Raw genomic sequence first — 12,817 nt, forward strand, 5'->3', positions numbered from 1 at the left:
ACTGTAACCTTCTAGAAGTTCTTCACCACAGCGCTGCAGAAACAACAATAAACCCCCAAATTACAAATCTATAGTTTGGGAACTTGTGTACAACATTCTATGGGACAAGTTCTTGTGGTTTATTGGTTTTACAACTGAGGTTTAATTATTCTGCCTTTTATTTAACCTCTTGAAACCCAGCAATGCATTTTTATCCTCTGTAGGGGACAAGAGTTTCAGTTTTACAGAATAAAATAAAATAAAATAAATATGAGGTTTGTATTTTTTTTTGTCTTCCTTCTATATGTTCATATCTGCTACATGTTCTTAAAAAAGAAGCAATTAAAAGAAATTGTTAAAAATTAATAATAAGAATAATAAGTAAAAAATGCTGCCAACTGCAAAGGATATTCCACAAAAAAAATACAAAAATAATATGTCTGAAAAAAACTGTTGCATCATGCTGTTTCCAATCAAGACAGTTATTTAATGTAAAAAAAAAAAAAAAAAATAAAAAATTAAAAAGCCAAAACGTTTACTTTTCTGGGTCCCAGGAAGATGTAAGAACATGTCAGCATTGCTATATAATAAATCCAGTTGGTGAGAAAAAGAAATAGTCACACAAAGATGCAGTTATGAGAAAAATTCCGGTTAAAATTATTTAGAAAATAAACTATAAAATTAGAAAACTGATTTCACCAAATATTTATTGAGTAACTTCCTGGTTCACCTTTATATTACAGTACATAAATGTTTTACTGTTCATGTGTTTGTGTTATTTTGAGTCACTGGATCTATGTTTTTATATCTAATGTATCTGAAAAAAAAAAAAAAAAAAAACAAGCAGAGATTAAATGAATGTCAGTAACTGAAGTCTATCTTTACCTGAAATCTAAAGGTTCATTCTCTGGGTAAGCTGATCTTTATCTTTAACCCATGAAGACCCAGTGTTACTTTAGTGGCAATTTCAAAATGAATTTTTCTCAATTTTTAACCTTTTTTAACTGATTTCTCACCACTTATTCTAATATTATACTCTGTATTTAGCATTTTTTAGTATAAATCAGCTATTGTCCTATATTTAAGTCAGTGATCATGTAGATGTTCATAAAAGCAAAGATCAAAGCTGAGCATTAGTATATCGAAAACTGAAGAAAACGTGACTTTTTTAGTAAAATATATCATTAACTGAATATAAACCAAGTGTGTCCATTCACTGTCATTGATCCAACTCTATGGGTTTTACTGGTGAATCACTGTTGTAGAAGATGACAGTGTTTCCATGGTAACTACGGAGCCTTTGAACATCCAAATGGATCATATCTGATGACCATGAAAAGACGACAAACTGTATTTTACACCAATTATTTGCAAGTATTGATAGATTTACTGGGTTAATGGGTATTAAACAGTTTAGATCAGATGCTTTTGGTCATCGGTGGATTTTTGGTTCTTTAAGGATTCAAAGCTTTAACTAAGAAGCTCACAGTCACCATTACATCTTACTATGGTTGATGTGGCCAATGAAAACTCTCAACATGATTCAGCAGATTTTTTCCGCCTCATTTCAGCGGTTACACCTTATAACTAATAGCAGATTCAGTTTAGGTGCCCTTTCTTTGTCTGAACTTTGGTTTGTACACGTGTCAGCCAGCTCTGCAGTTTAGACATTTACACACCACGGTGGCGAAAATGTGATTAAAAAGTTAATTAAATTTTCTGGTCAAACATTTTAAAATTATAGCCCGATAAATAACATACGCCGCCGAAGTGAAATATTACTCGGAAAAAGTTAATCTTGAATAAAATATTGTCACTAAAAGGGCTTTGGTTCGCCTTCTTGTTTGATATAAAAATGAAACCAGTCAATGATCTAATGAAAAGAGTAAATGTCAGCCGGCTGCCTTTTGCACTTGGCAGAGATGTTGAAATGTCACCGTGTTCTGGCTCATATTAAGGGAAATACCTGCAGCTCTGGCAGATTCATTTGACCTTGATTTACCGAACGAGCAACAAGGGCTCAGCCTGGTTTATGCTCATAGTTTAAAAGCTTTGAAGAAGTAAAATTACATTTGCTGCAGCGTCATAAAAGATTTAGATGTTGCGCTGCATAAAAATAATCCTACACTTGTCTAATGCTGATTTTCGATGCTTCACGACGACATAAATAACACCGAGGAACGAGCGTGTTACATAAAGCAGATATTTAGTTGTAAAGACGTGTTTAAAATGCAAAATGTCAGGATTTTTTTTCAACGTTTTATCTTGTGAAATCAGAGCACAGATATACGAAGACGACTTTACAAACCATTTACTGGTTTAAGCAACACAGGCTAGTTATTCACCACACAGGAAGTCATATAAGTTACTGCTGTGGGCTGTTTGACTCTCAGTTGACAGACACACTTACAGTTGCTTGCGTGTGTTTAGAAAAGAAAACTGCAGAGTAGCTACTCGTGCAACTGAACTGGCAGATACTCCTGGACATCCACTGATGCAGGTGGATGTGAAATACCAGTTTTCTATAAAGGTAAGAGTCTTCAACTTTAAATAGCTGCAGTTGGATGAGATCAGAGCTTATCGATCTGTCCTGGGAAAAACATGTAGAGCTGTAATTTGATGTGATATCTGTGTCTGTTTGAACTCTCTGAACTCTTTTTTTCTTTTTTCTTTTTGTTTTGTTGTTTGTTTTTTCCTTTAATTGTCTATATGCTATGTATTATAGTTAGTCCTTATTTTACATTGTCTTTGTCACACATGCTTTGCTAAAAAAAAAGTTCAATAAAAATATTGGAGAAAAAAAAAAATTAGATGCAGTTATGATGGTGTGGTGAGGTACAAATACAGCAGAAAAGCAAATACAGGTCTGTTGTGAAATCTGAAAGGTCTTCTTCTTTCAGAGTTAAAAATAACACTTCGATTAGACGTCTGTTTGTCTTTCTTGGCTTTAAATTTCAGTGTCATACCTTTGTTCTATTTCAAGTTATTTAATGTTTCTTTTAACTTCAGCGCCTTCTAAAACACTTATAAATACCTCCGTTTCAATATGTGCATAGCAATAAATCAGTGGAACATCCTTATTGTTTCCGAATCGTACCCAAAATAGACAAAAAAAAGAAGCAATAAGTGAGATGAAATTGTTTTATTTTCTGACGTTTTGCATATAAAATAAAAAATGGAACTACAAAAATAGGTTGAAAGTGGAACAAAACACGAAACATCATCCGCAATTAGCTTTAAAAAGATAAAAATGCAACAGAAACCAAGACAGAAAATAACTTATTTAACCCATAAAGATGCAAATAGCCACCGGCGATCAAAACCATCTACTGATCTAAACTGTTTAATACCTGTTGATCCAATAAATCTATCAATACATGTAAATAATTGGTGTAAAATGCAGTTTGTCATCTTTTCATGGCCATAAATATAACTCATCTTCTACAACATTGATTCACTAGTAAAACCCATGGAGTTGGATCAATGACAGTGAATGGAGACACTTGGTTTATGTTCAGTTAATGATAGAGTTCACTAAAAAAAGTCACATTTTCTTCAGTTTTCTCTATTTTTGATATGATAACCTTTAACTTTAATCTGGGCTTTTATGAACATCTACATGATGAGTGAATTAAATATAGGAAAATAGCTGATTTATACTTAAAAATGCTAAATACAGAGCAGAATATTAGAATAAATCATGATAAATCAGTTAAGAAAGGCTGGATAGAAACACTTGTTTTTACATTCAATTATTGATATCTTTGCTGAGAAAGTTGCTGTTTCTTACTTTTTTTTTTTTTTTGATATAAGCTTTGAATTTGCTCTGAGTTTTCATGAACATGTACATGATCAGTGAGTTAAATATAGGAAAGAACATGATTCACACTAAAAAATGCAAAATACAGAAGATAATATAATAATAAATGCTGATAAATCGCTTAAAAAGCCTAAATATAGAGGAAAAACCTGCCACAAAAGTAGCCCCGGGTCTTCATGTGTTAATGCAAATAAAGCCATGTTGACACCATCACAAAGTCTTACACTTTTTTGATAAAACATTTCCTGTTGTGTGATAGATTTCCTCCTTTGACCTCATCTCCTTCCTTCTCTCACAAGATCATGGTATATTTTTGACGCCTGTTGCAAAATGGGATCCAAGACCCAAGTCAGGTGGTTAGGCTTCCCACAAATACCTTGCACCCAATTTCTTTGGAGCAGAAATGTATTTCCCACACAAACTGCTCAACTCCAGATGCAAGTCCATGGATCTGATCTCCTTTTTTTCTTACATCTCCTCCTGCACTGCTTCTCATGGCCCTGTAAGCTCTGCAGAGTTAACCGACTGCCCCGCTGAGTGTCGACCTCATGCCAAATCCAATCCACAGCTCCAGCTTCTGTCGGGATATTGAGTTGGTGGCCTGTAATGTTTCCTGCATTTTCACAATCCCTGAGTCTTGCTTAAGCATCCCTACTTGTAAAGACCCAAACCAAGAGCATCTACTGATCTAAACTGTTAAATACCTGTTGATCCACTAATCCTATCAATCCATGTAAATAATTGGTGTAAAAGACAGTTTGTCATTTTTTCATGGTCATCAGATATGACCCATTTGGACATTCAGAGGCTCTGTAGTTACCATGGAAACACTGTCATCTTCTACAACAGGGGTGTCAAACATGCGGCCCGGGGGCCAAAACCGGCCCGCCAAAGGGTCCAATCCGGCCTGCGGGATGAATTTGTGAAATGCAAAAATTACACTGAAGATTTTAACAATATCAAAGGATGTTAAAATAATTTTAGGTCAATTTCATCTGAAGTGGGTCACACCAGTAAAATGCCGTACTATCATAATAAACTATAAATAATGAAAACTCCAATTTTTTCTCTTTGTTTTAGTGCAAAAAAAAAGTAAAATTACACAAATGTTAACATTTACAGACTAGCCTTTGACAAAAAATGTGAAAAACCTTGATAAATATGAACAATCTGAAATGTCTTAAGAGAATTAAGTGTAATTCTACTAATATTCTGTCTGTTATTAAATGTTTTGTGTATTTGTAGATCCACTGTGATCTGAAAGTTGTAATGAACATGTGAAAATGAGAAGCTGAGGCCAAACAATGGCATAAATTATTAAAAATTGCACTTTTTTTCTTAATAAATTTCATTTTGGTCATGGTTGTTCATGTTTTTCCACATTTTTTTAAAGGGTAGTTTGTAGGTGTAAAAATGTTGATAATATACAGTAATTTTACTTTTTTTACTCTAAAACAGAAATTAGACATACAAATTTTGGAAGTGATATTATTTATGTATTATTGTGTTATTATTTTAATGATCCGGCCCACTGCAGGTCATATTGGGCTGTATGTGGCCCCTGAACTAACATGAGTTTGACACCCCTGTTCTACAACATTGATTCACCACTAAAACCCATAGATTTGGATCCATGGCAGTGGATGGAGACGCTTGGTTTATGTTCAGTTAATGATATATTTTACTAAAAAAGTAAAAATTTTCTTCAGTTTTCTCTGTTTTTAATATAATAACCTGCAACTTTAATCTTGGCTTTTATGAACATCTACATCAGGGGTGTCAAACTCATTTTCTTTCAGGGGCCACATTCAGCCCAATTTGACCTCCAGTGGGCCGAACCAGTCAAATAATATCACAATAGCCTACAAATAATGACAACTCAAAATTTTTTATATGCAAAAAATAACATTAAATTATGAAAACATTTACATTTTACAAACTAACCAAACCAAAAAAAATGTGAATAACTTGAAAAAACTGAAATTTCTGAAGAAAAATAATAAGAAATAATAATAAGAAAAATTTGATCAATATTATGCCTCAACTTATGATTTTTACATGTGCATTACAGATCAGATCTACCACGACACAAAACAGGCAGAATATTGTTAAAATTACACTTATTTTTCTTTAGACATTTGAGGTTGTTCATATTTATTCAGGTTATTAACATTTTCTTATTAAAGGATATCAGAATTTAATGTTCTTTGCTGTAAATCAAAGAGAAAAAAAAACTGGTGTGGCCATTATTTATAGGCATAATGTCATATTATTTTTTTCACATTAAACCAAGAGGAACGTTTGGAGTCATTATTTCTTGGTTATTATGCTATTATTTTGGGAGTTCGAGGCCCTTGACTGTTAATATCTTCTGCACTTTGCAAATTCATCCCGTGGGCCGGATTGGAACCTTTGGCGGGCCTGTTTTGGCCCCCGGGCTGCATGTTTGAGACCTGTAATCTACATGATCAGTGAATTAAATATAGGAAAATATCTGATTTATACTTAAAATGCTAAATACAGAACATAATATTACAATAAATGGCGATAAATCAGTTAAGAAAAGTTAAAAATTGAGAAAAAATTCATTTTGAAATTGCCACTAAAATAACACTGGGTCTTTATGGGTTAAAGATAAAAGATCAGCTTACCGAGAGAATGAACCTTTTGATTTCAGGTAAAGATAGACTTCAGTTACCGACATTCATTTTATCTCTGCTCGGTCTTTTTTTTCTCAGATACATTAGATACAAAAACATAGATCCAGTGATTCAAAATAACACAAACACATGAAGAGGAAAACATTTTTGTAGCTTTTTTGGAACAAATCTATGTACAAATACTGTAATATAAAGGTGAACCAAGTTAGAAAGTTAGTCTCTAAAAATATTTGGTGCTACCAGTTTTGCAATTTTATAGTTTATTTTCCAAATCACTGTAATCTGAATTTTTCTCATAATTGCATCTGTTTGTGTAACTTTTTCTTTTTCTTACCAACTGGATCTATTATGGCCTTATACCATCACCTTCTACAACATTGATTCACCAGTAAAACCCATGAAGTTGGATCAGTGACAGTGGACGGAGACACTTGGTTTATGTTCAGTTATTGATATATTTTACTTAAAAGTCTTAAAAGTTTTCTCCAGTTTTCTCTGTTTTTGAAAAAATAACCCTCAACTTTAATCTGGGATTTTATGAACATCTACATGATCAGTGAATTACATATAGAAAAATATCAGATTTATACTTATATATACCTATATTGGATGGAGACACTAGTTTTTATGTTCAGTTATTGATGTTTTTGCTAAAAATCTCACTTTCTTCAGTTTTCTCTGTTTTGATATAACCTTCGAAATAACTGAGTTTTTATGACCATCAAACTTAAATATAAGAAATTACATATAGGAAAATACTAAATTTACAATGAAAAATGCTAAATGCAGAGAATAATTATATAATAAATGGTGAAAAATCACTTACGAGAGGTTTAATAGAGAGAAAAATTCATTTGGGAACCAACACAAAAGTAGCACTGGGTCTTTATGGGTTAAGTCCTGTTTCCTGTTTTATTTTCCTGCAGCCTGTCATTGAAGAGTGATTGATCAGCCATGGTCCTGCATTTGTCAGAAAAATTATTTATAAATTACCATCCAGATAACACAAGACCCACCTTTTAGTTTAAATGCAGGAGTAAAAGGCTGAAAGTCAAAGTGTGCTGCATTCCTGTCAGACTTGATCACTGTCCATTTGATCCACCGCTTTAACAAAAAAGGATTCATTGGCTATAAAACTCATCTGGTTCTAGATCTGCATCGAGGTCTGTACACACTGGGGATGTGATGAATAAACAACATAAAAACGTCATATACATGCCCGACAATATTTGCATTAAAACAAGTCAATGTCAAGTTGTGTCAAGCATTTGTAACATGGACTAAATATCATCTGAAGGCTTTATGTATATTTGTTAATGTGCAACATCTAAGTTAAAGGACTCACAGAATGCTTCCTGTAGCTCATTAATATGATGTTAAAGTTGCATAAGCTCCTTTAGTTTTTTGTCTTTATATCTGTTCTGTCATTATATAATAATACATCCACCATTATTACCCCGCCCCCTGAAGTTGAAGCAAGGGGTATAGTTTTTGGTTCGTTTTTTGTTTGTTTGTTTGTTTGTTTGTTTGTTAACACTCTAGCAGCAAAACCGTTGTTTGAATTCATACCAAATTGGATTTATAGATTGCCAGTGACCCAGAATAGATCTCATTACATTTTGGGAACAGTAAAGTAAAGTAAAGTAAAAAAAAATTTCTGAATTTTTCAAAAATTTTTTTTTTCTCCCCATTTACTTATAGTAAGTGAAATTTCAAATATCTGTAGCAACAACACTCTTGGTTGAATTCATACCAAATTGGGTTTATAGATTTCCAGTGACCCAAAATAGATGTCATTATATTTTGTGAAAAGTAGGTCAAAGTTAAAAATTTTTTATGAATTTTGAAAATCTTTTTTTTTTCCCATTTACTTATAATGAGCAAAATGTTGCATATCTGTAGCAGCAAAACTATTGGTTGAATTCATACAAAATTTGGTTTATACATTGCCAGTGACCCAGAATAGATGTCATTACATTTTGGGAAAAGTAGGTCAAAGTTAAAAAAATTTTTAAATCTTTTTTTTTTCCGCCCATTTACTTATAATGGGCAAAATTTCACATGTCTATTCAAACATCAATTTTGTTTCAATTTACTCCAAACTTGGCACATATATACAGGCAATTGATACGCAGACATCAGCACACGTATAGACATGATGACATCAGCTGGATCGATGCCAAAATAAGCTACAATAAGTGCGAGGGGCGGGGTTTGTTGTGCCTGGCACCACTTGTTTTAGTCGTGTAACATCTGGTCTTCACTAAAGGCTTGGTTGATATCATTATTTATTATTATCATTGTATTATATCATTATTATATGTGATATTTAGAAAAGCATTTATGACAAGAAATACAGTTCATGCAAATGCACATTTAAATAACGTTTAAAGCATTTTATGTCACATGTTTCACAACAGTAGGTCATACTTTGTTGTGTTAGTAACTGAAAATCCAAGAAACATAAACTTCTTGCGTTTACTTTCTATCATAAGGTGACAGATATTTAGTTTAACACAAATACTGTAGAGAGAAAATGGAAAAATTCTCATATTGTCTGCAACTTTATGAGTTGTTAGTGATTCCAGATTACACTGCTGACCACAGAGTTAGAATAATTTTATTAACTTTATATTCCTATTTGTGCACATCAGTAATCACCTTTGACCAGGTACAGTGATTACATACTGAGTTCCAGTTACTCTTTATCTGTTAAGAATAAATCATTTCATGGGAAGAGGTAGTATTTTATTCCATCTTTATATGCAACAGTGTAAATTAATGTACGGTCTAATTTTTTGTTTTTTCCTTTCATTAACACATTCAATGTGTTGCATAACGTCTTTTTTCGACAATATGCTGATGACACTCTACAGTACCGTTCAATAACACAAAACAAAGACATTTATTAGCTGTTCTCTGCACCACTGGTGACCTGTTTTTAGCATTTATTTATACTTTGAACAACTGCTATCATGACCATAAACTCCACCTGTGCATGGTCGAGAGACAAATGCTAAACTGAAGTGTAACAGATTTGCAAATATGTTGTGAAGGTCATAAAGTCAGAAAAATGGTTCTTTTTAGTCAGTTTCAGGGCAATTTCTATCTACCTTTTATTACTTTTTCTTTTACAACATTAATAATCAGACTCTACCAGTAAAAAATATGATGTTAAGTGCAACAGTCTGAATTCACTGAAGATGTGGTTTCACTCCAAATAAAATCACATTTTTATTTGCTATGAAAAGAAACAGTTTTTTCATCTTTCTATAATGTTGTCAGTCTTTATAAGTTGTAGCAATGCATTTCAAATATCAGAACAGCCAGTAATTTTAGATAATAAGACCCATCAAACCATTTTAACCCATTAAACCATAAGCCTAAAATGGTCCACTTGGACTTTTTTCTTATTTTGACTAAGTAAAAGGTTAGAAAATATGCTGTGAGTGCGTCTGTTTGCCCATTTTTCCAGAGCACTTTTTCCCAGAGCTTTCAAAATCAAGCAATCATTTATTATTTACTGTATGTTATAATACTGATAAAATGGCTTATTCTCCGGTTTCTTGTACAGGCGTGAGTGAAATTACTGTAATGACCCAAGAAAAACCTATAAAGCGCAATGTCTCAGGTTTTAGAAACCCTTAGAATGTTTCCAATTGCACACACAGTGAAAGTGTTATATCCATCCAAACTGCATATGCGTAGGGTGTGTCAGTGATGGCACATCAGATAAACATTTACTGATTTAATGTGCTGTTATTTAAAATGATATTTTGTAATTTTTCTAAATGTGTTTTTAACTGTTGACTACAACAAATATTAATTGGTAAAAATGATAATAAATTCAGTAAAAATGATTCAAATACTCATATTTATGCAACCAGAGCTACCAGAAGAATGCCTTCACAACCAAAGTGTTGATATGTAATAATAATAATAATAATAATAATAATAATGATAAAAACTCTGCCAACTGCAAAGGATATTCCACAAAAAAAAAATAATAATATGTCTGAAAAAAACTGTTGCATCAGGCTGTTTCCAATCAAGACAGTTATTTAATGTAAAAAAAAAAATCAAAAAGCCAAAACGTTTACTTTTCTGAGTCCCAGGAAGATATAAGAACATGTCATGTCATTTGCTTCGATATATATATATAATAAATCCAGTTGGTGAGAAAAAGAAATAGTCACACAAAGATGCAGTTATGAGAAAAATTTCAGTTAAAATTAGTTAGAAAATAAACTATAAAATTAAAAAACTGATTTCACCAAATATTTATAGAGTAACTTCCTGGTCCACCTTTATATTACAGTACATAAATGTTTTACTGTTCATGTGTTTGTGTAATGAATTAACTTATTCCTTGTAATTTACTTCACTGTTAAACCTTACATTTCTTCAACATAAATTACCTTAACTTCTGAGCCTTACAATAATAATAATAATAATAGCAATAGTAAAAATAATAATAATAATAATAATAATAATGAGATATTTAGTCATGAAAAACATTGAAAAAACCTGGGGAGTTTCCTGTGCTGAATGCATGGTGAGCTCAGTGAGCATCCATATGTGTTCAGTTGTATCCAAAGTGCTTATTTGTCTTCATGTGTGTTCGTTGAGGATGAAAAGTCTGAGGTCGTATTACCTCTGAAGGCCACATTCTTTAACAGCACATCAAACTAATGATGTTTTTCATTTCTGTTTCAGCTCATCGTTAGCTGCAGAGAGGAGGAACAGCCATGAGTCTGCTGTGATAATGGTGAGTTATGGCGCTTGTATCCACAGCATTTCCCCGCTGGTTCCACATGAATGTTCCCAAGAGAAAATGTGTGAGTTTGAAGCCCCCGTTGTAATTACATTTTAGCACAGAAATGAGTAAAGAGTGAAAATCTGCTCTGTCATTGTTAGCGTCTACCAAGAGTAACACAGAGCAGGTCGACATGTTCTCTGGTTTATGGTCATTTATAATATTTTTTTTGTTTGTTTATTTGTTTGATTAATATTCCTTTTCAAGATAACCCACAGAATAATGTACATATCAAGCACCCAACTGCAAACCTTCCTTTTTTAACCAACAAATTGTTTATTTTATAGAAATTAGGTTGGTGCCTCAAGTAAATACATGTTTTTTTTTAACATAAAGAATGTAGTAATGAAGAGCACTGATGTTATTTTCACTCCATACATATATTTTTCTTGCTTCCATACTATTTTTTTTCCTGTTTTTATTTATTAAATGCATTTACGGTTGATCACGGACTCGTCTCTAAGAGTGAAACATCTGATTATTACTGAAGGACCCTTTAAAAGCCTTAGTTTAGAGGATTTTCAGGAAATACTTTTAGACACTTCAGAGTTTTCTTTTTTTCTGTTTTTTTGTTTTTGGAATTGCAGCACAGAGTTAAACTTATGATTATTTTACATATAACATTTATAATGTTTCAGTAATTTTATGTATCAGGAATTAAACTTATAATAATGCTACTCTTACATGTAAGATGCAGATTAGTCAGTCTAAAGTAAGTAGTGTTGATGGGTTAAAAAGATGGAATAAGGTTTGTTTTAATTTATCTGGAACTTATTAATGTTGGCATAGAGCAGGAGCATTGATTTATAAATGAAAAAACTAAATTTGATTTAAAAAAAAAAAAAAAGTCAAAACACTATTACTGATATGTTTACAATATAAGTTAGTAGTGAAATGTTACAAATATTTTTGCTTTTTAGAATTTACTGTTAAATTATAAATCTTTTTGAGGTATTTAGTGACAATTATATGAAACACTGCAGCTCCAAAGTGAAGGCATACTGCACCTTCTTTCAGTCTATACAAAATAAATGATCAAATGCTTCAGATATGCAAACTGGATAATACTGGAATACTGTCTGCAAAAGCTGCCAACTGTAATTATTGCACAAATGCTTTTCTTATATGTGGCATGAACTGAACATAAACACACACTAGATATAACCATTAGCCATTTGATTGCCCATGAACTGATGCACCCACTAATAATGTATATTATATATGTGTCATGTCGGGTGCAATTAACTGACAGAAATAGACAATGCATATTATTTCACACCTCTACCATGTGTTGCAGACTTATTCTATGGCTGATGATTAATGTGTGCGTTAGTGTCTGTATAGATGAAACGCTCTGAAAAGGAAATCCTTAGGAGATGCGCAGTGGTTTGTTCTGTTACACCTTGTAATAGCTTCCTGTGCTTATCAGCGCTGTATATGTGTCAGTGATCTCACACCAACTGCCTTCTCAAAATACACCGTCGCTTGGCTGAAGACGAGCAAGTGGCAACAACACACATAAATACGTAAATAATGTATGAT

The 12,817-nt window shown here is 32.4% G+C and overlaps 1 protein-coding gene across 2 annotated transcripts in view; it reads left to right on the forward strand.

Annotated features, from left to right (window-relative positions):
* Positions 1-2,329: 2,329 nt before the first annotated feature.
* clnk (cytokine dependent hematopoietic cell linker) overlaps positions 2,330-12,817 on the forward strand; it is a 28,303-nt gene continuing 17,815 nt past the window's right edge. Inside the window, exons 1-2 of one of the 2 annotated variants that reach the window (XM_030146177.1) lie at positions 2,330-2,509; positions 11,176-11,227. In XM_030146177.1, coding sequence (XP_030002037.1) covers positions 11,225-11,227 — 3 coding nt within the window. In that variant the 5' untranslated portion in view covers positions 2,330-2,509; positions 11,176-11,224. The remainder of the gene's footprint in view (positions 2,510-11,175; positions 11,228-12,817) is intronic. The other variant, XM_030146176.1, reaches the window with a different exon arrangement.

This window comes from Sphaeramia orbicularis, chromosome 10, assembly GCF_902148855.1.
Source record: "Sphaeramia orbicularis chromosome 10, fSphaOr1.1, whole genome shotgun sequence".
In the NCBI taxonomy this organism is placed as follows: Eukaryota; Metazoa; Chordata; class Actinopteri; order Kurtiformes; family Apogonidae; genus Sphaeramia; species Sphaeramia orbicularis.